Source organism: Jaculus jaculus, chromosome 1 (assembly GCF_020740685.1).
Source record: "Jaculus jaculus isolate mJacJac1 chromosome 1, mJacJac1.mat.Y.cur, whole genome shotgun sequence".
Classification (NCBI taxonomy): domain Eukaryota; kingdom Metazoa; phylum Chordata; class Mammalia; order Rodentia; family Dipodidae; genus Jaculus; species Jaculus jaculus.
The window spans coordinates 160,104,668-160,130,373 of NC_059102.1; the positions used below are offsets into that span (position 1 = coordinate 160,104,668).

Here is a 25,706-nt window from a genome sequence, read left to right on the forward strand (position 1 = left end):
AGAGGGAATTTCCAGCACCCCAACATGCACGTGCCCTGTACACTTACATGTGTGCCTGCTCTGAGCGCTCTGATAGTATGTGGGCGTGTTTCCCAGAGTCCCTGCACCTGAAGCACTCTTCTGAGGAGCTCTGTTTGCTGCTGGGGGAGCCAGGCTGAAGGAGGGGTGCTCCCGGACAGGGGTACCAGCAAGAGGTGATTTGTATTGGGGCAGAGAAAAGTCCAGCTGCAAACCAGAGGAAGCCAAAACGTTCCTCTACCACCTACCTCACCATCCCCAAGCGCCCCCCCCATACTGGTATAGGGGAAGGAACCGGCACAGGGTCTCCTGCTGGAGTCCCCTCACTCCCAGCTCAGGCATTCTGCTGGCTCTGCATGCAGCAGGCAGAGCAGGACGAGCCCAGAGCTCTGCTCTCCCACGGCCTCATTCCCTCCAGCCCGGCCGGCCCATCCATCTCCCTGCGGCCACGGCTGCCATGCCACCTCCCGGTATCGAGCAGCAAGATGAGAAGGTGTGAAGGAAACGGGGGCGCCAGGGACCAGCTGGCAGGCAAGATGGATGAGGGGGCAGCAGGCCAGCAGGCGCCTCAGGCAGGAAGGGCAGGGAGGGGTGCTTTGTGTCACACACACACACACACACTGATTGTATAGAAAATCTGCACCATTTTGTGGTGAGTCAATGGCCTTTTGAGTTCATGGGTGTGTGTGTGTATGGTAGTAACATGTGCATGCTTATGTGAGTGGGAGTTTCCCAAAGGCAAGAACTCACATGTGCTAGAAGCCAACAGAACTCCAGTTCTGGCCCATCTCTGAATGGCTGTGATGAGAGGGAGCCATTGAATCCGGCATGGGTACTCCATGCCCCTCCAGCTTCTCTCCCAGCACTCTGAATCCTGAGGCAAAGTGGCAGGGCCCCATTTCATTGGTGAGCTCTGGGGCCCCTAGGCATCACACAGAGAACCCAGTCTTGCCTGGGCATAAGCCTCAGAGCCAAGGTCAGCGTGCTCCACACAGCAGAGGATGGGTGTGCGCAGGGTTGGCCCTCTTTCTTCATATGAGCTCCGGGGACCACCCTCCTTATCCCTGTAGGACCCTCCCAGTGCTGGAGCTGGAATCTGGGGCTGGAAACAAGGAGCGTGGAACATGCAGCGAGGAGCAGACCTGTCCATCCTGTGCCCTGGGTGCCGCACTCAAGAAAACACCCTGCAGCCGGGCGTGGTGGCACACACCTTTAATCCCAGCACTGGGAGGCAGAGGTAGGAGGACTGCTGTGAGTTCGAGGCCACCCTGAGACTCCATAGTGAATTCCAGGTCAGCCTGGGCCACAGTGAGACCCTATCTCGAAAAACCAAAAAAAAAAAAAAAAAAAAGGAAAAAGAAAACACCCCACCAGACCCTATCCCTGCTGATCCTGCCAGGGGCTGAGGCCTCTGCCAACCTGGCATTCTGGCAACCAACTCTGGGAAGACCTGGAGGCTCCCTCCTAGGCTGGGGTACATTGGGGTGCTTCAGCCAGGCGAACCACTGTGAACAGACCTCTGGTCAGATGGCACATGCAGCCAAGGGTAATGGAAGTCGCCACTCCTTGACCTCTGTGACCAGTCCTCCCCGAATGTTGGGCCAACCTGGAGAACGTTCTCAAAGGAGGCATTAGAGGGGCCAGTGGATATAGCAGACACGTCCCCAAAGTCTGTGACTCAGGTCTGCCTCAGTTTCCATTTACACTCAGGAGTACCCCAGTCAGTGAAAGTAGCGCTGCCCTCTCCGGACCTCACATTAGAGATTATAGGGAAAGAGGCACAGGGACTGCCATTAATGGGTCTGAGCTGTCAAAAGTCTTACCACCCAGGGCTAGCGAGATGGCTTAGCGGTTAAGGCACTTGCCTGCAAAACCTAGGGACCCAGGTTCGATTCTCCACGTCCCACGTAAGCCAGATGCACAAGCTGGCACATGCATCTGGAGTTCGTTTGCACAGTGGCTAGAGGCCCTGGTGCGCCTATTCTCTCTCTCTTTCTCTCCCCCTTTAATAAATAAGTAAATAAGAAAAAAACAAACAGGAGTCCCTCCTTAAAAAAAAAAAAAAAAAGGGGGCTGGAGAGATGGCTTAGCGGTTAAGCGCTTGCCTGTGAAGCCTAAGGACCCCAGTTCAAGGCTCGGTTCCCCAGGTCCCACGTTAGCCAGATGCACAAGGGGGCGCACGCGTCTGGAGTTCGTTTGCAGTGGCTGGAAGCCCTGGCTCGCCCATTCTCTCTCTCTCCCTCTGTCTGTCTTTCTCTCTGTGCCTGTCACTCTCAAATAAATAAATAAAAAATGAACAAAAAATATTAAAAAAAAAAAGTTTTGCCACCCAATCTAGGGCTATGATTGCTCCTCTCACCACATTTCCTGTTCCCTTGATCCCCATTCCACACCAATAGGTTGAGGCCTGGGGGCTGGAGGGAGGGCGCTCCCTCTGCATTCAGCTCTCATCTTCTGTCCCTATTGCTGTCTTTCCAGCCAGCCAGACCCTGGCTCCTGTGGACACCAGCCTGTCCTTAAGATTGGCCCCCACCCCTGCTGCACTGGGCCCATTGATCAGGAATGGCTGGGGGCCTCTTATCTCGGGAAGAGAGGTTGGACCAGGAGACACGTTGGGTGGGAGGGGGGTTGTTACGTCAGAAACTTCCCACTGCCCCCTCCTGCGTATGCCCGCCCCTGAAGCTGGACGAGCCCAGCAGTGGCCCAGCCCCAGATGCTACCATCAGAGGTGCTTGGTGACTGACGACCTCCTCCCAGCTCGGAGCCAGGGCTTCACCTGCAGACCTGGTGCCTGGCTTGGGAGGGAGCGCCTCAACCGGGGCTCTGGACTGAGGGAGATTAGGGCAGAAGGGCAGTGCTGAGACACTGGGTATCTTCCACGCCTGGCAGCTGAAAGGTGGTGCCGTGCATAGGAGCAGACCTGGACTGTCTGGCAGACAGGTCCTTGGGTGAGGCTGCGGTTGGGATCGGCTGCCCCATGGCAGGTATGATATGGTGAGGTGTGGGCAGTCACTTCCCAGGTGGCTCGGGCACTCGGGTGAATGGGCAGGATGGGGATCAGGGTCTGGGCAAGCAGGTTGGAGCTCCACGGTCTGTGGTCTTAGAGCTGATGGACTCACGGTCTCCCATGCACAGGTTTGGGGGTTATCAGAGGGGAGGGACCCGGTGGACTTGACAGAGGACAGCCTTATCTGGCAGAAGTGACCTGGACTTGTCCACTGCTCTCTCTGTACCTCAGTCCCTTGAGCATCGGCGGGGGGGGGGGGGTTGCTGGATAAGGGTCTTCTCATGTCCCTTCTGGACCTGATGCTCTGGCCTCTGAGAAGTTGGCAGCTTCTGAAGAATGGAAAGGGTGTCGGGTGTTAGAGGGATGGGGTGGAGGGAGCTTTCCAGAGCTCTGGAAAGCGCTGGGGCTAACACATTGATTGGAATGGGCCGGGGGTGAGTCTCGAAGAGGCTTAGTGTCAGCGGTGACTGGAAAGCCCCCAGCCCAGGGAAGGTAGGACACCCCCTCCCACGGACCATGGGCTGTCATGGGCTACCCAACCCCACCTGAGTGATGGGAAATTGCTCCTCTGATGGCCTAGTCCTAGGAGGTGGAGGACTCCAGCAATCCAACCATCTTGTCTTGTGCCAGGGTCTTTGGATCTGATGTGGCCCAACCCTCCCTCCCCTCTACCCTACAGCGATCCTGGGGCCCTGTGAATTGCCACTCCTCGGGCAGGGTCATGCAGGGCTGTTGAGGAATGGTGGGATCCCTGGGCTCATGCACCTCAGTGGCTCCTGGTACCTAATTAGGTGTGGACACACTGGGAATCTGCTCCCAGGCATCTGTCTCCGCCATCTCTCTGACATCTAACATTCCCCTGCTGCTCAGAGCACCTCATGATTTTGCCACCATGTAAGTGTTCCATGCCATTCTCCTGCGGGCACCTCTGGGAATGAAAGCCTGGTCCCCTGGCTCTGGGTCACCATGCTTCTATGGCTACCCTGGTTCTCAGCCCCTTACGGACTATTTCCACGAGAAAAAAAAAAAAAAAAAAAAAAAGCAGGGCGTGGTGGCGCATGCCTTTAATCCCAGCACTCTGGAGGCAGAGGTAGGAGGATCGCTGTGAGTTCAAGGCCACACTGAGACTACACAGTGAATTCCAGGTCAGCCTGGGCTACAGTGAGCCCCTACCTTGAAAAACAAAAAAGGAGGAGTTGGGGGATTAGGAGTTGGGGAGGTAATTTAGGAGGTAAGATATTTACTGTGCAAGTGTGAGAATCTGAGATCAGATACCCAGAGCCCACATAAAAATCAGGTGCACACCTGTACCCCAGCGCTTAGAAAGCCCAGGACAAACTAGCTAGACTAACTAAATTGGCAAGCTCTGGGTTCAATGAGAGCTCCTGTCTCAGAAAATTAGGCAGAGGACCAGGCGTGGTGGTGCGCTCCTTTAATCCAGCACTCGGGAGGCTGAGGTAGGAGGGTGGTTGTGAGTTCGAGACCAGCCTGAGGCTACATAGTGAATTACAGATCAGCCTAAGCTAGAGTGAGAACTTACCTCGAAAAAACAAATTAAAAAAAAAATTAATTAATTAGTAAGGCAGAAAGCAACTGAGAGATATACCCAGTGTTGAGTTCTGGCTTCCACATGCATGAACACATACTCCCATACACATGCATACACACATTTTTGCTTCTGTGTGTTCATGTATGTGCAATGTGGTGTGTGCGGTGTATGTAAGGTACATGTCTTTGCAGGGCCCCATATGCTTGTCTGCAGTGGGGGGGGTGGCAGTCACTCACCTGCACAAGCCGGGGTGGAACATTGGGTGACTCGCTTCATTGCTCTTCTGCCTAGTCTTGTTTTGACGTGGGGTCTCCTTTTCGTTTGCTTGTTTTTTCCTTTTTACTAATTCTGGAGCTTGCGGGCTCTGAATAGTTTTGGGTCTCTGTTCCTTCATAGTACTGGGGTTACAGGCACAAGTGGTTGTCACACACAAATGTTTTATTTTTCTTAAAAAGTTTTTTGTTTATTTTTATTTATCTGAGAGTTGACAGAGAGAGAGAGAGAGAATGGGTGCACCAGAGCCTCCAGCCACCGCAAAGGAACTCCAGATGCGTGTGCCCCTTGTGCATCTGGCCAAGGTGGGTCCTGGGGAATCGAGCCTCCAACCGGGGTCCTTAGGCTTCACAGGCAAGCGCTTAACTGCTAAGCCATCTCTCCAGCCCCCACACCCAAATGTTTTATGTGGAAGAAGGAGATCTGTACCCCAGAGACCTCAAGTCCCCTCAAACCTTCCTGTTTGCTCAGGAAGCACCCATGCTTTTGTGATTTTATTTATTTACTTATTTTTCTGAGATAGGGTCTCACTCCAGCCCAGGCTGATCTGAAACTCTCTCTTTATTCCCAGGCTGGTCTTGAACTCACAGTGATCCCTTCACCTCTGCATCCTGAGTGCTGGGATTAAAGGCATGCACCACCATGCCTGGCTTCTGTGTTGTTTTTGAGACAAGCACAATAGACTGGCCTGGCTTTTTTGTTTTTGTTTTTAATGAGAGAGAAAGAAAGAGAGCCACTGCAATCTAACTACAGACACATGTGCCTCCTGGTGCGCTTTGTGTCACTGTGCTTACGTGGGGCCTGGAGAGTAGAACATGAGTCCTTAGACGTTGCAGGCAAGTGCCTTAACTGCTAAGCCATCTCTCCAGCCCTGTTTCTTTTTTTTTTTTTTTTTGAGACAAAGTTGCATGTTACCAAGGCTGACCTTGAACTCCTGATTCTCCTGCCTCTCTGCCTCCAAAGTGCTGGAATTACAGATGTACACCACCACATCAGGTTCAAAAGTAGTTTCTTTTCCTGGTGTTGGAAATTGAACCCAGGGCCTTACACATACTAAGCAAGCTCTTTACCACTGAGGTAATTCCTCAGCAAAAAGAGACATAAACTAAAATTTCCTGTGGTAACCATTTTTAAAGCTATTTTATATATATAATTTTTTTTTTTTTTTTTTGAGGTAGGGTCTCATTCTAGCCCGGGCTGACCTGGAACTATGTAGTCTCAGGGCGGCCTCGAACTCACAGTGATTCTCCCACCTCTGCCTCCTGAGTGCTGGGATTAAAAGTGTGAGCCACCTTACCCGGCTTAAAAAATATTTTAAGTAATTTTATTTATTTGAGAGAGAATGGATGTGTCATGGCCTCTAGCCACTGCAAACACCGGACACATGTGCCATCTTATGCATTTGGCTTATGTGCATACTGGGGAATTGAACCTGGGTCCTTTGGCTTTGCCAGCAAGCGCTTCAACCGCTGAGCCATCTCTCCAGCCCTAAAACTATGTTTATTTATTTATTAGAGAGACTATGGGCACTCCAGAGCCTCTAGCCACTGCAAACAAATTCCAGATGTATGTGCCACTTTGTACATCTGGCTTTACATGGGTTCTGGGAAATTGAACCTGGGCCCGCAGGTTTGAGACAAAGCAAGTGCCTTTAACCACTGAGCAATCTCTCCAGCCTCCAGAAGCCATCTTCCCAGCCCTGGATCACATTCTGTTTATCCACTCATCTGTCAACAAATGCTTGGCTTTTCTCTTTCTTTCTTCTTTTTTTTTTTTTCATTTGTTTTGTTTTGTTTTGCTTTGTTTTGTTTTGTTTTTCGAGGTAGGGTCTCACTCTGGTCCAGGCTGACCTGGAATTAACTCTGTCATCTCAGGGTAGCCTTGAACTCATGGCAATCCTACCTCTGCCTCCCGAGTGCTGGGATTAAAGGCGTGCAACACCACGCCCGGCTCTCTTTTCTCTTTCGACTGTTGCAAGTAATACTGCTGTGCAGCTGGGTATGCAAACATCTTTGCTTGGGTTGTTATTTTTGATTCCTTTGGGTATGGAACTAGAAGTGAAATTGCTGGGTCACATGGGAATTCTCTTTTAAATTCTTTGGCTTCCACAGTGGCGAGACCATTTTAAATTCCCATATCCTCACTCATGCCTGTGGATTTCTTGTTGCTTTTCTTTTTGTTTTTTAATTATTTCTCTGGACGGGGTGGGTTCACGTGCTCGCACGCAGTGGCACACGAGTGGAAGTCAGAGGAAAACTTTTGAGTCAGTCCTCGACTTCCACCTCATTTGAGGAAAGGTCTCCTGTTCACAGCTCTGTTAAAAGAGCTTTCAGGATAGCTTCCTGTCTTCATCTCCTTTCTGGCTAGACAGGCTGGGATTACAGAAATCCACAGCTTCTGGCTTCTATGTGGGGTTTGGGAATCCAAAATCGAGTCCACAAGAGTTGTGGAGTATGTGTTTTACCCACTGAGTATTCTGCACAGCACTTTTATCTTTGTTTCTTTTGTCTATTTTTTTTTTTTTTTTTGAGGTAGGGTCTCACTCTAGCCCAGGCTGACCTGGAATTCACTATGGAGTCTCAGGGTGGCCTCGAACTCACGGTGATCCTCCTACCTCGGCCTCCCGAGTGCTGGGATTAAAGGCGTGAGCCACCACGCCCGGCTTTGCATCTACTTTTTTTTTTTTTTTTTTTTGGTTTTTGTTTTTGAGGCAGGGTCTCACTCTGGCTCAGGCTGACCTGGAATTCACTATGTAGTCTCAGGGTGGCCTCGAACTCACGGCGATCCTCCTACCTCTGCCTCCCGAGTGCTGGGATTGCATCTACTTTTATGTCTGAGGATCTGAACCCAGACCACCAGCCTTTGCAAGCAAGTTCCTTTAACCACTGAGCCATCTGCCCAGCCCCGCAGCCCTTTCTTCTAGCAGCCATGTCAATGCTTGTGAGTGGTGTCTTACAGAAGTTAGCATTGCTGTTTTAACCTTAGAGTGGAAGGCGATGCTTTTGGCTAAGGCTTGTTTTGCAAATCACTAGATGGCCTGTGGAGTGAGAGAAGAGAACAGAGCAGAATGAAGCGCTGAGCCGGGCGTGGTGGCGCGCACCTTCAGTCCCAGCGCTCGGGAGGCAGAGGTAGGAGGATCACCGTGAGTTCGAGGCCACCCTGGGACTACATAGTGAATTCCAAGTCAGCCTGGGATATGGTGAAACCCTACCTTCCCCCACCCCCAAAAAAAGAGGTTCTGAAAGTTGGATTGAGCAGGTGTCAGGATCTGGGGTGGAGCACCAGGCATCAAAGGCTCCACGGAGCTTGAAACAACGCCCACACACTCACGGCATTGTCTGTCCCAAGTATCACCTATGAAGAGGCTCCTGTGTGCCAGGCCCTGTGTGTGTCCTCACTAATCCTCACATTGGCTGATGGGGCCGTTTGTGAGGAGCTGGAGAGATGGCTCAGTCAGCAAAGCAGTGTCTTCTGTGCGAGCATGAGGACTGAGTTTGGATCCTCAGAACTCAAGTACAGAAACGCCAGGCACAGCAGCATGCACCTGTAATCCCTGGGACTTGCTAGCTAGTTTCCAGGAACTGGGAGAGATTCTGTCTCAAAAAGGAAGGCAGAGAGCAATTAAGGAAGGCACCCCATGTCAACTTCTGGCCTCCGCACACATGCACATAAGCACACACATCTGCACACGAGCCTGCACAACCTCATACACATACAAAAGCAACCAAAAGAGAACCCTTTGTGAGAGATGGGGAAACTAAGGTTTAGCAGGTGAAAGAATTTATCCAAGGCCACCTAGACATGAGACGGTCCCATCTCCACCCACCAGCAGCTTGCTGAGGAAAAGACATTAAGTCCAGAATAATGGCTCATGCCTGTAATCACAGCACTTGGGAGGCTGAGGCAGGAGGATGGCCTCAAGTTCATGGCTAGTCTGAGCTACAGTGAGACTTTCAAACTGCCCCTTCCAAAAGCCAAGAATGGGAGGGTGGAGGGATGGCCTAGCGGTTAGGGTGCTTGCTTTCAAAGCCAAAGGATCCAGGTTCGATTCCCTAGGACCCATATAAGCCAGATGCATAAGGTGGCGCATGAGTCTGGAGTTCATTTGCAGTGGCTGGAGGCCCTGGTGCACCCACTCTCTCTGTCTCTATTTCATAAATATAAATATATATTTTAAAAGCCAAGCATGATAACACACACCTGTAATCCCACTCAGGAAGTAGAAGCAGGATCAGGAGTTCAAGGTCATCCTCAGCTACCTAAAGGGCTACATGGGACCCTGTCTAGAGAAGCAAAATCACTGAGGGGGCTGCAGGGATGGCTTAGCAGTTAAGGCATTTGCCTGCAAAGCCAAAGGACACATGTTCAATTCCCCAGGACCCACATTAGCCAGATGCACAACGGGGCACCCATGTCTGGAGTACATTTGCAGTGGCTGGAGACCCTGGCATGCCCATTCTCGCTCTCTATCTGTCAAATATATAAATAAAAATAAAACATTAATTTTTTTGTTTTTTTTAAAAAATTATTTATTTATTTATTTGAGAGCGACAGACACAGAGAGAAAGACAGGTAGAGGTAGAGAGAGAGAATGGGCGCGCCAGGGCTTCCAGCCTCTGCAAACGAACTCCAGACGCGTGCGCCCCCTTGTGCATCTGGCTAACGTGGGACCTGGGGAACCGAACCTCGAACCGGGGTCCTTAGGCTTCACAGGCAAGCACTTAACCGCTAAGCCATCTCTCCAGCCCAATTTTTTTTGTTTTTAAGTCACAGGCCTGTGATGCAGGGAGTGCCTGATGAATGAGAGCTGGCTAGTCTGTGAGCCAGCAGGAAGGCAGCCCACCCACTTTTCTATCCTCTCTCCACAGCCTTCTTGTCCACCAGCCTTGGGATGCTCACACCCACAGAGGCCCATTCCCTGCCCATGACCAACTCCAGTTGGGAGCCTCGGCTGGGGACATCGTTCCCAACAGACCAGTGTGCCAGCTCCGCCGAGGACCAAGCTGTGGCCAGGCCTCCTGGGGAGGGCCCCAAGAACCCGCGTGTGTCCGGCGTAATGGTTCAGCTGGAGATGAAGCCCTTGTGGGAGGAATTCAACCAGCTGGGCACCGAGATGATTGTCACCAAAGCGGGCAGGTGTGGGCATGGACTGTGGGGTCTGGCTGGGCAGGGGTGGGTGGGAGCTCCGGGCAGGATGTTGAGTCCCCGCTCCTGCAGGCGGATGTTCCCCACTTTTCAGGTGAAAATCCTGGGCATGGACACGCTGGCGGACTATGCTTTGCTCATGGACTTCATCCCGCTGGACGACAAGAGATACAGGTGTGTGTGGAGGGGGGCAGGGCAGCAGGCTCAAATCTGGGGAGTTGAGCTTGGAAATTGGACCCCCGCCCAAAGCACAGAGTCAGGTGGAAGCCCTGTGAACAAAAGCCAGAGAGGTCCAGCCTGGGGCAACAGCCAACAAGCAGCAGGGAGGATTGGGCTAGTCCGGGACAGGCAGCGTGGGCCAGCCCAGGACAGCAGAGGTTATCTTTACTCCTACCAGCAAGCTGCAGTTACAAGAGAACTCAGTCCCCGCAGTCTTGACTCTTCATGTGCAAGGTGCCCACCAGAGGGCTGGTGTGGAGCTCAGTGGCAGAGAAAGTGCCCAACATGCCCAAATCCCTAAGTTCGAACCCAGCACTAAAACAAAGTTAAACAGAAAGATGCCATCCAGGGAAAGAACACTTTCACCCACCCGTCTTTGTCAGGCTCAACACAGGGTGGGGACAGCCCTGAATGCCTCCCTCTCCCTCTCCAGGTATGCCTTCCACAGCTCTGCCTGGTTGGTGGCGGGTAAGGCTGACCCCGCCACCCCTGGCAGGGTACACTTCCACCCTGACTCGCCGGCCAAGGGTGCCCAGTGGATGCGTCAGATCGTGTCCTTCGACAAACTCAAGCTGACCAACAACCTGCTGGATGACAATGGCCACGTGAGCCCCGGGCCACTGTGTGGGCGGAGAGGGACTGAGCCAGATGTAGGGACAGGGGTGGGACCTGAGCTTTGACTGTGATGAGGTTGAGCAAGGCTCGTGGGGTGATATTCAGAGATCTGGAGGAAGAGGTGAGGAAGGGAATGGGAGAGGGGAAGCTGTTCTAGGCTGGAGAAACAGTATGTGCAAAGGCCCTGGGTCCAGAGAACGTGGGTGACTTCAGGGAACTGCAAGGTTTCCCATGGGGCTGGAGCGAAGGGAGGAGAAATAGAGTCACAGGTAGGGCTGTTTGCTCTGGGCTACGTGCCTATGGGTTGGAGACAGAAGAGTGTTTAGAGCAGGGGTATGCGTCTTGCTGGGCTGCTATGTGGAGACTGGGCCGAGGACCAAGGCAAAGGAAGTTGACCAGCCAGGAGCAGCTGAGGAACTCAGGGGAAAGTTGACTGGAGCTGGCCAACATGGTAGTGCATAGGAAAGGTGTCCAGTTCTGGATCATTCCAAAGACAAAGCTACAAGTAGTCTATGGGTGAGAAGACAAAGATGCTTGAACACAAGGGGGCTCTGACCAAACTGCAGACTCAAGTTCAGCCTGGCAGTAGCATTCAAACAAGAGGGAAGTGGGCTCCAGTGGGGGTGTCTCCTGGTCCTGGGGGAAAAGTTTCAGGCCCAAAGAGGGTGGCTGCACACTTCCCTGCCCCTCCCACAGATCATCCTCAACTCCATGCACCGCTACCAGCCACGTTTCCACGTGGTCTTTGTGGACCCTCGCAAGGACAGTGCCCGCTACGCCCAGGAGAATTTCAAGTCCTTCATCTTCACGGAGACCCAATTCACAGCTGTAACAGCCTATCAAAACCACCGGGTGGGTCGAACCTGAGCTCACAAGGGCCAGCTAGCTGCCAGCCCATTCCACAAAGAACTCTGTCCTCACAGGCCCAGACTCCCGCTCCTTCTGTCCCCTTGGTCATCCACCCATAAGTGTTCTCTTGCCTTCACACCACTGGCTCTGGAGTTCCTGGGCCAAGGGGTTTGGGGTCTGCTGACTGGGGGGTGACATGGGGACAGGGTGGCTGAGGCTGGGCCCTCCAGGGCTCTATGGCTCAGAGCTAGCCCTTAATTGCACTTTCTCCTCCATAGATCACCCAGCTGAAAATCGCCAGCAACCCCTTTGCCAAAGGCTTTAGAGAGAGTGACCCAGACTCCTGGTACTGACTGACCCCCGCCTTCTACTCAAATGCCCTAAGCCCAACCCTAGCCCCACTTGACCCTAGGACCTCCACTCCTGACCCACTTTAGGGTCATGCCCTCTGCCTTGCTCTGGGGTTCCCATGATGCTTGAGTGGGATTCTCCCCCTTCACCTTCTGCTCCCTCCCCGCTTGCTCCTTCCATCTTCAGGCCTGTGACCCAGCAGCCACTGCTTGGCATCCCATCCCGGAGTCGTGGTAGCCTTGGTCCTTGCCTGCTGAAGGGCTCTGCAGAGAGGGAGAAGGGTGAGTCCCCTACCTAAACACAGTCAACAGGGCCACAGGCCTCCTAGAAGAGGCTTTGGCATGCTCAAGCTCCTAGGTACCTGTGTGGACACAGGCAGGGTGACTCAGGGTCAGAGATAACATATAGAGCAATGGAGGGATGTCGGGTGGTTTTTTTTTTTTTAGATTATATATATTTTTTAAATTTATTTATTTGAGAGCGACAGACACAGAGAGAAAGACAGATAGAGGGAGAGAGAGAATGGGCGCGCCAGGGCTTCCAGCCTCTGCAAACGAACTCCAGACGCGTGCGCCCCCTTGTGCATCTGGCTAACGTGGGGCCTGGGGAACCGAGCCTCGAACCAGGGTCCTTAGGCTTCACAGGCAAGAGCTTAACCGCTAAGCCATCTCTCCAGCCCTTAGATTATATATATATATATATATATTTTTTTTTTAATATTTATTTATTTGAGAGCGACAGAGACAGAGAGAAAGACAGATAGAGGGAGAGAGAGAGAATGGGCGTGCCAGGGCTTCCAGCCTCTGCAAACGAACTCCAGATGCGTGTGCCTTGTGCATCTGGCTAACGTGGGACCTGGGGAACCGAGCCTCGAACCGGGGTCCTTAGGCTTCACAGGCAAGAGCTTAACCGCTAAGCCATCTCTCCAGCCCTTAGATTATATTTTTATTTACTTATCCCAGTCAGAAAGACAGGGGGAGAGAGAGAGAGAGAATGGGTGTTCCAGGGCCTCCAGCCACTGCAAATGAACTCCAGATGCATGTGCCACCATGTGCATCTGGCTTATGTGGGACCTGGAGAATTGAACCTGGGTCCTTAGGCTTCGTAGGCATGTGCCTTAACTGCTAAGCCGTCTCTCTGGCCCTCGGGCAGGCTTCTTAAAGGAGGTGGTTTCCATGCGAGGCCGTGGAGGACTGGGAGGATTTGGACAGAGAAGATGGGGGAGCAGTCCCGGTGGAAAGGAAGGCAAGGACAACGGCGAAGCTGGGTAGTGACAGGCAGGCCTGGGGTGAGGGCTGAGCGAGTGAGGGGATGGCTGGGGTCCACTCAGATCATTCTCTCCCTCAGACTCCAGCAGAACTTCAGTCTCCACCACCAGGATCCCTGCCAGACCACATCATCAGCTCCTGCCCCCACATGAGTCTCTGCTGGCCCCCACCACCTACAGGCCCCTCCCTTACCAGGGCCTGTACCCTGGAGCCCCAAGCCCCCTCAGAATTCCAAGAGCTCGACAGGCACCATACCCCCTTCCCAACAGCCGGGCAGATGGGGACCAGGGAGACCTAACCCTCCCAACTGGGTTGGGGCTCCTGTCCTCCACTGCTGGGTGCCTGGGGCTTGGCCAAGACTCTCTGTGATGAGGAAGCCCTCCTCCTCTGGATGACACCCCTCCTTTTCTCTACAGAGAACCTTCTCTCCCAAGGAAAGCAGGGCAGCTGGAAAACCCAAAGGAGGCCTACCTACCTCGAAAGCTGGGCCTGTCGACCTTAGAAGCAGGCCTCCTGCCTGTCATATAGCACCCTGACTCCTGCTTCCCTCCTACCTTGAGGGGGACTCCTCCAAACCCTGCTTCACTTGTCTCTAAGCCCTATATTAAACCATTTGACATGGGTAGTTTCAGCACTTCTGTCCTGGTGTGTGTATGGGGTGGGGGGCAAGCCTCAGGAACTACAGACCCTCCAGTCCTCACATGGACTTTATAGCTATCCCAAAGCTGGGTCTACTTGTGCCTGCATCTCTAGGTGCATGGAGTGGTGGTGACACCAGACAAGAGGCAAGACTGTTATTAACCCTGTAAAGGTGGCTAGGGCTCCTGTTTTCTGCTTTGTGTGCGCTGATGAGGACGCTGTAAGCTGGGCTCAATGAGGCCTGGAACCTGCTCTTGTCACATGGCCAAGTATGGTTGACATTGCTATTCTATAGTTTGGGGTTGGGGGGGAGGGTTGGGACACAGGAGACTGCGGGGCACTCAGAGGTTAGGGTAAGTAAGGAGGGAAGCAATAATTGTAGAGATTCAATCAAGACTGTAGGCAGGGGCTGGAAAGATGGCTTAGCCGTTAAGGCGCTTGCCTGCAACGTCCAGGTTTGATTCCCCAGTACTCACATAAGCCAGATGCACAAGGTGGTGCATGCGTCTGGAGTCTGGTGTTCGCTTGCAGTGGCTGGAGGCCCTGGTGTGCCCATTCTCACTTCTCTGCCTTTTCCTCTCTCCCGTCCGTCCCTCTTTCTCTCTCTCTCAAATAAGTAAATAATCGAAACATTAAATTTTAAAAAAAGACTCTAGGCAGGATGGGAGAAAAGCTCAGTGGCCAATGGCTGGAGTCCAGTCCCCTGCAGTGCGAGAGGCAAAGGTTTGCTGCGTGGTGTGTGTGGGGGGGGTGCCATTTGGTCCTCCGCCCTCCTGTAGCTGAGCATCCCCAAGAGACTTCAACTGTACATCCTGAAGCGCTTCCTATGAACTCGGGACCCCGGGCCCAACTGACCCTCAGCAGCCAGACAAGCCTACTCCAGAACGCCAAGGTTAAAAGGACCCAGCCATGGGGCTTGAGAGATGGCTTAGCAGTTAAGGCACTTGCTTGCAAAACCAAAGAACTCAGGTGCGATTCCCCAGGACCTACATAAGCCAGATGCACAAGGTGGCACGTGCGTCTGGAGTTTTGCTTGCAACGCCAGGAGGCCCTGGTGCGCCCATTCTCTGTCTCCCTCCCCCTCCTTCTCTCTCAAATGAATAAATTAAATTAAAAAACAAAGAGCCGGGCATGGTGGTGCACGCCTTTAATCCCAGCACTTGGGAGGCAGCGGTAGGAGGATCGCCATAAGTTCGAGGCCAGCATGAGACTACATAGTGAATTCCAGGTCAGGTCAGCCTGGACTAGAGTGAGACCGTACCTGAGGGGGGAGGGGCGGGTAAAGGACTCGACCACCACGGTCAAACACTGGCAGGAACTCCCATCACTATGACAGGCAGAACCCTCCCGCACAGGCCACGCCCACCCAGAACCGTACTTGACCAGACACAGCCCTTCGGTGTCACGCCCCTCCGCGCTAGGGGCCGAGGCCCCGCCCCCGACCTCCCGCGGGAACGCCCACTTCCGGTTCCCTCTTGAGGCCCCGCCCCGCCCCGCCGCCCTCTCCGGCCGGCGCCCCGGGTGTCCCTCCCGGCTGTCCGGGACATGCTGACCGACTGCCTGTCCGCGGAGGGCGAGCGGCGCTGCCGGCGGCTGCTGGCGGGGACCACGGCCCGGCTCCGCGCGCGGCCCGCGGCGGCCGCGGTGCTCGTGCCGCTGTGCCTGGTGCGCGGGGCCCCGGCGCTGCTGTACACGCTGCGCTCCAGCCGCCTGGCTGGCAGGCACAAGGGGGACGTCAGGTACACCGGCCGGGAACCCCTTTCTCGGCCGCCGGAGGCCGCTGAGCCCCGGGACCTCAGGGATCTTGGGCGACGCCCGAGCCTCGGTTCCCCCTCTGCAAAGTGGATCTGGGCAGACTCCCTCCCCCCCCACCACCACTCTTTTCTTCCTCTCCAAAAAAACAATACTCCGCCTCCTACCGGCGACTATGGAGAGCTGAGTCCCGGAGCCTAGGACGCGCGGGGGCCGTCGCTGTCCTCCTTGGTCCCATCCTCCACGGGAATTGAGCATAACCTGGGGTTACACTGGGATACCATAAGCCCAACTGGGGTGTCTTGAGTCCCAGCATCTTCTCACCCTGCTTCCTGACCTCCATGTCCTAACCTGCGGCACCAGGGCCTCCCTTACTTAATGCAGAGAGGTAAAGTCCAGACCTCACAGCAAATTAGGACGGAGGCAGACTAAGCTTAGGTAGGTCGTTGTTCTGCCCAGGCCGAGACTTCCACTCCTCCATGGGCCCAAGAGCCTAAAGACCCACACAGTTGCTTATCCAGTTTCCCAGGCGGTAAGTGTGATCCAGCTGACCAGGATGTGATACACACAGCCCTGCGGGAGACTCAGGAGGAGCTGGGCCTGGAAGTACCCGAGGAGCAGGTCTGGGGTGTCCTGAAGCCTGTGTATGACAAGGTGAGCCACTGAGGCCACCGTCATCCCCTCACTGATTCGGTGCCTTGGGGGAAGAAGCGGGCCAGCCAGCTGTGCTCTGGGATGATGTTGGGAAAACATTGCGGGTGGACAGCATTGCTCCTGAACTTGGATAACAGGTGTGTGTGGGGGGGCGGTTAGGGTGCTACAGGGAAGGGGAGGAGGTTCCAAGGCATTTGGGGCTCTGAGTCAGGCAGCAGGGGTCAGTGGGCATGGTCCTTCTCAGGCCTGCTTTTCCTGATTTCCCACTCTATTCCCATCCCAGGGAAAAGCCATCATAATACCGGTGCTTGCCAGCGTGGGCCCACTGGATCCACAGAACCTCAGGCCTAATCCCCAAGAGGTAAATCAAGGGGCTGTAGGGGACCAGGCTGGACCACAGGGGCAGTCTTCTGTCTACCTTCTCTGCCTTATCTCTACAGGTGGATGAGGTGTTTGTGCTGCCCCTGACACACCTGCTACAGGCACAGAATCAGGGCTATACCCACTTCTGCCAAGGTGGCCACTTCCAATACACACTGCCCGTCTTCCTGCATGGGCCACACCGTGTCTGGGGGCTCACGGCTGTCATCACCGAGTTCACCCTTCAGCTGCTGGCCCCTGGTGCTTACCAGCCTCGCCTATTCTTCCCCCAGCTGGCCGGTGGCTGAGGCCTGGTCATGAGCACCTCTGCCTTCACCTGGTCAGACCTCTGTGAGACTGATTAAAGAGTGTTTTGACAACTCTGCGATCTTGCATCTTCTGTATGGAGGCCTTGACCTTGGTTAGATGTGAGATCCCTGGCTGGGGTTCCCAGAACAGTCACACTTATCCTCACAGGAGGGGGCACTTTCTGTGGTCTAGATACAAGAAGTCATTTGAGCTCACCCTCTTACAGCTCTGCCTCAGAGTTGCCCCTGGCTGGTGGAACAGTGCTATTGGGGAGGATGGCTTCCTTAAACAAGGCTGCCCAAGGCTGTAATGCGAGCTGAGTCTCTGACTCCAGAACTGTACACTTCCTGTCCTCTCTTGTGTTGGGCTCTGGAAACCCAGGCTGAAGTATGTACCCACTCCCTAGGAACTGCAGCAAAATTCCAACACACTGAGCCCTGCTGCGTACCAGATGTGGGTCAAGGTTGGACCAGATGATAGTGTTTCTTTACGTTAATCAACCACAGATAAATAGCAGTGGAATAATACACCAAGGATGTAGACCAGGGTTCTGGAATAGTTGAGGGAAGTGGTTGACTCTGACAGGGTGGTATGAGCAGATGTAGGCAGGACTGGCCAGGGCGCGCACTAGAAAACTATACCTACCAGCTGTCTGCCTGAGAAGGAATGATGATCATAGATTCTGGGAGTAATTACTTTCAGGCAAGACTCCCTCTCCATTCCTGTGACCTCGTTCTGAAGGGGTTGTCTCTAGTCCATTGATGTGAGATGAGAGGGCGACAGCTCTAGGGTGACATGACACCAGCAAACCATCAAAAGGAAAATGCAGCTGGGTGTGGTAGCATGCACTTTTAAGCCCAGCACCCTAGAGGCAGAGGTAGGAATGAGGTAGCCATGAGTTCAAGGCCATCCTGAGACTACATAGTGAATTCCAGGTCAGCCTGGGCTACAGTGAGACCCGACCTCAAAAAAAAAAAAAAAAAAAGAAAGAAAGAAAAGAAAAAAAGGGCCTACAAAGCTGGGCATGGTGGTGCATGCCTTTAATCCCAGCACTTGGGAGGCAGAGGTAGGAAGATCAATGTTAATTTGAGGTCACCCTGAGACTACATAGTGAATTCCAGGTCAGCCTGGGCTACAGTGAGACCCTACCACAAAAAAAAAAAAGAAGCTACAGAGATGGCTCAGTGGTCAAAGGTACTTGCTTGCAAAGCCTGAAGGCTTAGTTAGAAGTTAGATTCTCCATTCTCCAGTACCCATGTAATGCCAGGTACACAAAATGGCACATGTGTTTGGAGTTCATATGTAGTGGAAGGCGCCACTGGCATGCCCATTTTCTGTCTCTCAAATAAAAATATTTTCTTGAGCTGGGTGTGGTGGCGCACGCCGTTAATCACAGCACTCGGGAGGCAGAGAGGTAGGAGGATTGCCATGAGTTCGAGGCCACCTTGAGGCTACATAGTGAATTCCAGGTCAGCCTGAGCTAGAGTGAAACCCTACCTCGAAAAACCAAAAAAAAAAAAAATTATATTTATATTATTTTCCCCCCTTGGGGCTGGAGAGATGGCTGTCTGGTTTAGGCACTTGCCTGCAAAACTCAAACAACCAAGTTTGATTCTCCACTACCGATATAAAGCCAGATACACAAAGTGGTACATGCATCTGAAGTTCATTTGCAGTGGCTAGATGCCCTGGCATACCTATTCTTTCTGTCTCTCCTTGCAAATAAACAAATAAAATATTTATAAAAATATTTTTCTGCCAGGCATGGTGGTGCATGCCTTTAATCCCACCACTTGGGAGGCACAGGTAGGAGGATCACTGTGAGTTCGAGGCCACCATGAGACTAATAGTGAGTTCTAGGTCAGCCTGGGCTAGAGTGAGACCCTACCTCAAAAAACAAAACAAAAAAAATTTTTTTTAATTTAACTTTTTAGAAAATATATTTTCTTAAGCAGTTTTTCTCATCCAGACAGTCCAACCCACGTTTCATTGCCCCACCTCAGTCACATGCTCTTGGAGACTATTGTGAGTTATCTGCTGAATTTAAACTCCAGTGACCAGCAGGGCCTGAATCATAGGCTTAGGGAGGAAGATGAACAACAGAGGGTCACATCAAACACAAAATGGGTTAGAGACTTCAATCCAATTCAGTGCAGACCCACAGGGAAGTGCTCTGGGCATTGGTCTGAGCAAGGATTATGTTGCCAGGACTCTGAAAGCCCAGGCAGCAAAAGCATTGTGGGATGGATCAAACCAAAGAGCAAAGGAAAGAATGGTGAGGTCACAGCCCACAGGTCAGGGTAGATGTCTGAAAGCCATACACCTGGAAAGGGGCTAGTAGCCAGATTATTCAAAGAACTTAACTCAGTAACCACAAAACAAATAGGCTGAGGCAGAAAGGTCAAGGTTTCGAGGCCAGCTGGAACTATAATAGTGAGGACACTCAGATAAGAGACAGATATGGTGTGACCATAGTCGCTGTGGAACCTAAGAAAGTTGAAAACATGGGAGTAGATAGCAGAACAGCAGTTACCAGACAGTAGTTGAGGGATGGGGGAGAGATGTTGGCCAAAGGGTAAAGTTTCAGTTAGGGAAATGAGCTTCATTGACCTATGCACAGTGGCATGAAACAGCTGCATTAATAATGGATTGTTAGCTGGGCCTTTAATCCCAGCACTTGGGATGAGTTCAAGGCCACAGTGAGACTACATAGTGAATTCCAGGTCAGCGTGGGCTACACTAGTGAGACACTACCTTGAAAAACCAAAATAATAATAATAAATGCATTGTTAAAAGTGAAAGCCAGGAGTGGTGGTGCCTTTAATCCCTGCACTTGGGAGGCAGAGGTAGGAGGATCTCTGTGAGTTCCACCCTGAGACTACAGAATGAGTTCCAGGTCAGCCTGGGCTAGAGTGAGACCCTACCTTGAAAAACAAACAAACAAAAAGTGGATTTGAGGGCTGGGGAGGTTGCTCAGTGGTTAAGGTGCTTGCCTATAAAGCCTAATGATCTGGGTTTGATTCCCCAGTACCCATGTAAAACTAGATACATAAGGTGGTGCATGCATCTGGAGTTTGTTTGCAGTGGCAAGAGGTCCTGACACATCCATTTTAGAAGAAAAGAGGAAAAAAAAAGTGGATTTGAGAGCAGGACGTGGTGGCACACGCCTTTAATCCTAGCACTTAGGAGGCAGAGGTAGGATTGCCATGAGGTCAAGGCCACCTTGAGCCTACATAGTGGATTCAAGGTCAGCCTAGACTAGAGCAAGACCCTACCTTGAAAAAACAACAACAAAAAGTGGATTTGAGGCCAGGTCTAGTGGCACAGAACTTTAACTCCAGCACTCTGGAGAATCACCATGAGTTCGAGGCCACTCTGAGATAGATAGATAGATAGATAGATAGATAGATAGATAGATAGATGATAGATAGATAGGTAGGTAGGTAGATAGATAGATAGATAGATAGATGGATGGATGATAGATAATAGGCTGGGAAGATGGTACATCAGTTAAAGGCTCTTGCTTGCGAGCCTGCCAGCCAGGGTTCAATTTCCCAGACCTATGTAAAGCTGGACATAAGCATTTGTGGTCCCAGTGGAGGCAGAGCCAGGAAAATCCAGAAGCTCAGAGACCAGCTAGCAGCTACAAAGCAACAAGAAACCATCTCAAAACGAAGCTGGAAGGAGAGGACCACACTCTAAGGTTGTCTTCCCTCTACATACGTGCATGCACGAGCACACACATACACACACACACACACACACACACACACACACACACATGTTAACTTACAGATAAAAATTTCAGAATAATAAGTAAAAGAACAAGCAGGTGGTTAAAGGCTCTTGCTTACAAAGCTTGTCGGCACATGTTCAATTCCCAAGCCACCCACATAAAGCCAGGTGCAAAATAAATAAATAAATAAAGGTGGGTGCACATGCACTTGGCATTTGATTGCTGTGGCAAGAGGCCCATACACACATAAATAAATAAATACAAATAATAATAAAAGAACAAGCCACGTGTGGTGGCACACATCTATAACCCTAGTCCTCTAGAGGCAGAGGCAGGATGGGGAGTTTGAGGTCAGTCTGGGCTACATGGTGAGACCCTATCTTAACAGCAACACACACACACACACAAATAATAATAGAGCCTGGCATGGTGGCACACACTTTTAATCCCAGCACTCGGGAGGCAGAGGTAGGAGGATCACCATGAGTTCAAGGCCAACCTGAGACTACATAGTCTACATTCTAGGTCAGCCTGGACTAAAGCAAGACCCTACCTCGGAAAAAAAAAAACCATAAATAAATAAATAATAAGCAACCACCTAGTAGAAGGGGAGGGAAGGCTGGGCAGTGAGAGCCAGAGAGCTCCCTGGGCAGTCCTACATGACTAAGGCCAATCCGGGAGAAAGTTGCTGATCAGAAATTCCCCGGGAGCTGAAAGGATAGAGTTCCCCGGGAGCTGAAGCAAGCCGTGGGCCAGCCCACTACACAGAAGACCACCAAGAGCCAAGGGAGCATGGCTGGTGGGGCGAGAAGACGCACGTTGTTAGGATTATTTTCTGAGCCAGGAGACAGGATGGAAGGGTGGTGTGATCTCTAGCCGGCTACTTCGAGAGAACTGGATTGCAGTCCCCCACCTGGCACCCTCTGCTTCAGCATAAGCCCCCATCCCACTTCCAACCCCCCATCACCTCCTTGCCCACTCTTCTCACCTACCTGATCCCCCCCCACTACCCTACCAACACCCACACACCCCACTTTGTCACCTCTGGCCCTGCAGCCTCCTCACCTGGTAGCAGGACCGACCGCGTGACGATGGTAAAAATAACTCTCTTTGCTAGTGTGTGAAAGGGGTAGAGGCAGGAGGGGCAGCTGAGCCCCCAGCACCAGGGAAGGGAAGGTGCGGGCTCACAGCCTCGCTCAGATGGGTAACCTCGGTCACCAGCTCTGCCGCCCCATGCGCACACCCAGCGCCAGCAGCAGCCAACCAGGCCAGGTGGTGCAGCCCTAGGAGGGTAAGGACCCAGGGACTGACTCCAGGCCCACCCTCCAGGGGGTGCCTCCAGCCTGCCCCCCCCCTTAGCCTTAGGACCTCGTGCTCTGACCTAGGACCTCTGAGCGACCTTCGCGATGCTTCCTCGCTCCGTCTTGGTGGCCAGGTGCGTCCCCTGCGCCCGTAGTGGGGGGTTTCTCTGAGCCAAGCCCCCACATCCCAGCCCTCATGGAGGGCACCGGGCCGGCGCGCACGCGGCAGCGGGTGAGCATGCAGGAACACATGGCCATCGACGTGAGCCCGGGTCCCATCCGGCCCATCCGCCTCATTTCGGACTACTTTCCGCACTTCTACCCCTTCCTGGAGCCAGTGCTGCGCCCCCCAGACCGGCACGCTGCGGCCAGCCCCGCCATCCGCTCTGCTCCCCAGCCACAGCCCAACCCAGAGCCAGAGGGGGACTCAGACGACAGCAGTGAGTAGAGGAAGGAATGAGGGGACACTTATTCCAGGGCAGGTGACACTGTGCCATGGGGGCAGGTAAGTGGAGAGGGCTGACTCTGGCTGTCACCTGCCCTTAGCTGCCCTGGGCACCCTGGAGTTCACGCTTCTCTTTGATGCAGACAACAGCGCCCTGCACTGCACGGCCCATTGTGCCAAGGTGAGGATGGGGAAAGGATCTCTGGCACAAGGACTGGGCCACAGGCCTTCCTCACATCCATTGTCTGTTCCCAGGGTCTCAAGCCACTGGCCTCAGGATCCTTGGACACGTATGTTAAGGCCAACTTACTGCCAGGAGCCAACAAGGTGAGGGCAAGGCCCAAACTCCTATTGCTGCCCTTAGGGAGCACCCAGTAGCGCTGCTTTGCCCCTTACTCCCAAGTACTGGATCTCTCAGTTGCTGGGATCAAGAAGGCAGGGCAGAGGGGCCAGGATAAGTATCTGACACAACTGCATGGTTTCCCCTAGGCCAGCCAGCTTCGGACACGCACGGTTCGGGGCTCATGTGGGCCTGTTTGGGAGGAAACGCTCACCTATCATGGCTTCACGCGTCAGGATGCTGGGCGCAAGACCCTGCGGTGAGAATCCAGCCCGGGACACAAGGGGGGCAGGGCAAGAGAATGGGGCTCATATGGCTAGGTCTAACCAGGGTGGCGGGCCACCAGGCTGTGTGTGTGTGAAGACCCACGGTTACGGCGCAGGAAGCATGCACCCCCACTGGGTGAGCTGAGGGTACCCCTGAGGAAGCTGGTGCCCAACCGAGCCAGGAGTTTTGACGTCTGTCTGGAGAAGCGGAGGCTGGTGAGTGGGGCTGGGGCAAGGGGTGAGGCTGCAGAGCTAGGAGCCTTGTGATGAGGCAACAGGGTTTGGGAAGGCTGGGTGGCCAGCTGACCAGGGGCTCTGCTTTTTCAGACCAAGAGGCCCAAGAGCCTGGACACAGCCCGTGGCATGTCCCTGTATGAAGAGGTGGGTAGGATAGCTGGATTGAACAGGAATCGGGGCAGGCAGACCTGGACAGCCCAGGCTCAAGTGGGTCAAGCAGGGGCATAGGTGAGCTGGACAGGGGTCCAGGCCCTGGCAGGCTTGGGAGAATTTGAAGTCATCTCTCACAAGTTCTCTGAGCCTGGGGAACCGCTAGGGCCCCAATGGCTAAGCAAGGTAAGGTGACTCCATTGCCAGGAAAGCCTGAAGGTGTGTGTGTGTGGGGGGGGGAGGTGCTGGGACAGTCCTGTAGAGCTCTTGGGGACATAGGCAGACAGGGACCCAGCATTCTAGCAGAGACCGAAATAAGTGGTGTTTGGGGCTACAAGTGGGAGGGCTGGTCAAGACAGAAGACAGAAGAGGTGGGCTGGGCTTTCTGCTTGTCTGACTCTGGGGCTGTGTGGGGTCACTAGAGATAGATCCTTCTCAGGAGGAATGAAAGCAGCTCTTTCCAACCCTACCTGAGACCAAAGACCTAGCCAGAACTGAGCGTCACCACAGGGGAGGACAGCACCAGAGGCTGGGATCAGGCCCACCACCCTCTCCTCTGCCAGCATGGCATGGGCAGTGTGTCCCGCCCCCTAGTGGAATCAAAGGTTGTTGCAGTTGCCAATTAGCTAAGCCCAGACTCATGAGCCCCACTTGGTGGTGGTGGACATCCCTGGAACAGTCTGTGACAGTGATCGCCAGTCCCAGACACCATGCACATGGAGGCTGCTGTGGAGTGGTCCTGCATGTGGTGAGGCAGTTCAGGTCTCCGCAGTCAATTCTACCCCTAGGGTGGGAGCAGAGGGGTATACATAATCTGATCTGCCAGCCAGTGGACCTGAAGAGGGTAGGGGTTTTGTTGTTTTAAGGCAGTGTCTCAGTCTAGCCCAGGCTGCCTCAGAACTCACATTGTATCCCAAGTGACCTTGAACTCACAGCTACCCTACTACCTCAGCCTCCATAGGGCTGGGATCAAAAGCATGCACCGCCATGCCTGGAGAGGGTGGGTTTTATAGTTGGAAGACCTCTATCCCTCCAAGCAGAGAACAGCCTCAGAGGCTGGGGTAGGCCCTCCACCGGCTCCTCTAACATGGGGTGTCCTGCCCCCTCGTGGAACCAAAAGTTGCTGCAGTTACAATTAGTTAAACTCAGGCCTGTGAGGTGGTGGACCCACATGCCCAAGCCACCAGGCTGGTGCTGCTGGGGTGCCTGTGGGTATTTGTTGAATGCCACTTAGGCTCCTGGCATGGCTGTGGTATTCAGAGACCATCAGGTCCCTTCCTCTCCATGACAAAGACATGCTGACCAATAAGCCCTCTCCCAGGCCACTGGGCAAGTAGCTCTGGGAAAAGAAATCAGTGGCCCTGTTTCTCTCTAGCTGTTTGAACTCTCATATCCGGGGCCTGGACCTTAGAGGGTGTGGGCTTTGGGATGACTGGGTCTGACCACAGCTTGCACCCACAGGAGGTGGAGGTGGAGGGGATGGCTGGAGAGGAACGCGGGCGCATCCTGCTGTCCCTGTGCTACAGCTCCCAGCGCGGCGGCCTGCTGGTGGGCGTGCTGCGCTGCGCACACCTGGCCCCCATGGATGCCAACGGCTACTCCGACCCCTTTGTCCGCCTGTGAGTGGGAATGGTGGGGAGGCTGGAAGGGTGAGGGGATGGTTCCTTAACTCTCCCGGGCCATCCTTAACCCAGCCATCTTCCCCTCCAGTTTCCTGCACCCAAGTTTAGGGAAGAAATCCAAATACAAGACCAGTGTTCGGAGGAAGACACTGAACCCTGAGTTCAATGAGGTGGGCCAAAGCTAGGAAGGTCTCAGCCAAGCTTGGTCCTAGTTTACCAAAAGCCTGCTGCTAAAGATGTGATGGACCTGCCTCCCCTTCCTGCCCTTGTCCTTGCAGGAATTCTTCTACGCAGGCCCTCGGGAGGAACTGGCCCAGAAGGCGCTGCTGGTGTCTGTGTGGGACTACGACCTGGGCACAGCTGACGACTTCATCGGTGAGCAGGACTGTGGGGTGCTGGGGAAGGCCTCATGAGACCCTGCTGGCAATGACCCATCCCCCTGCAGGTGGGGTGCAACTGAGTGGCCAGGCCAGTGGAGAACGCCTGCGTCACTGGCGTGAGTGCCTGGGCCAAAGTGACCGCCGGCTGGAGCTGTGGCACCCGCTGGACGGCGTGCTCCCCCAGCTTGGCAACCAACCAGCATAGGGCCCTTCCTGCTTGC

General features: G+C 53.5%; 3 protein-coding genes across 3 annotated transcripts; all 3 read left to right on the forward strand.

Annotated features, from left to right (window-relative positions):
• Nucleotides 1–374: 374 nt before the first annotated feature.
• Nucleotides 375–13,925, forward strand: Tbx10 (T-box transcription factor 10). The gene is made up of 8 exons (XM_045136363.1): nucleotides 375–549; nucleotides 9,716–9,983; nucleotides 10,065–10,166; nucleotides 10,645–10,816; nucleotides 11,523–11,678; nucleotides 11,954–12,021; nucleotides 12,213–12,307; nucleotides 13,374–13,925. The coding sequence occupies exons 1-8, from the start codon at nucleotides 375–377 to the stop codon at nucleotides 13,661–13,663; spliced, it is 1,326 nt and encodes a 441-aa protein (XP_044992298.1). The 3' UTR covers nucleotides 13,664–13,925.
• Nucleotides 13,926–15,478: 1,553 nt separating this feature from the next.
• Nudt8 (nudix hydrolase 8) lies at nucleotides 15,479–17,084 on the forward strand. Its single transcript, XM_045138741.1, has 4 exons — nucleotides 15,479–15,672; nucleotides 16,207–16,339; nucleotides 16,623–16,700; nucleotides 16,780–17,084. Exons 1-4 carry the CDS (start codon nucleotides 15,479–15,481, stop codon nucleotides 17,005–17,007), a joined length of 633 nt encoding a protein of 210 aa, XP_044994676.1. The 3' UTR covers nucleotides 17,008–17,084.
• Nucleotides 17,085–22,241: 5,157 nt separating this feature from the next.
• Nucleotides 22,242–25,690, forward strand: LOC123455545 (double C2-like domain-containing protein gamma). Its single transcript, XM_045136451.1, has 10 exons — nucleotides 22,242–22,485; nucleotides 22,592–22,671; nucleotides 22,746–22,817; nucleotides 22,980–23,089; nucleotides 23,177–23,312; nucleotides 23,424–23,477; nucleotides 24,945–25,102; nucleotides 25,194–25,275; nucleotides 25,384–25,480; nucleotides 25,551–25,690. Exons 1-10 carry the CDS (start codon nucleotides 22,242–22,244, stop codon nucleotides 25,688–25,690), a joined length of 1,173 nt encoding a protein of 390 aa, XP_044992386.1.
• The last annotated feature ends 16 nt before the right edge of the window (nucleotides 25,691–25,706 follow it).

Coding starts and splice junctions, on each gene's coding strand:
- Tbx10 (XM_045136363.1), top strand. CDS start 375: ATGCAGCAGGCAGAGCAGGACGAGCCCAGAGCTCTGCTCTCCCACGGC. Junction 550..9,715: donor CGCCAGGGACCAGCTGGCAG/GCAAGATGGATG, acceptor CTCTCTCCACAG/CCTTCTTGTCCACCAGCCTT. Junction 12,022..12,212: donor GAGAGTGACCCAGACTCCTG/GTACTGACTGAC, acceptor TTCCATCTTCAG/GCCTGTGACCCAGCAGCCAC.
- Nudt8 (XM_045138741.1), top strand. CDS start 15,479: ATGCTGACCGACTGCCTGTCCGCGGAGGGCGAGCGGCGCTGCCGGCGG. Junction 16,340..16,622: donor TGAAGCCTGTGTATGACAAG/GTGAGCCACTGA, acceptor TTCCCATCCCAG/GGAAAAGCCATCATAATACC. Junction 16,701..16,779: donor TCAGGCCTAATCCCCAAGAG/GTAAATCAAGGG, acceptor TTATCTCTACAG/GTGGATGAGGTGTTTGTGCT.
- LOC123455545 (XM_045136451.1), top strand. CDS start 22,242: ATGGAGGGCACCGGGCCGGCGCGCACGCGGCAGCGGGTGAGCATGCAG. Junction 23,478..24,944: donor GCATGTCCCTGTATGAAGAG/GTGGGTAGGATA, acceptor TTGCACCCACAG/GAGGTGGAGGTGGAGGGGAT. Junction 25,481..25,550: donor CACAGCTGACGACTTCATCG/GTGAGCAGGACT, acceptor ATCCCCCTGCAG/GTGGGGTGCAACTGAGTGGC.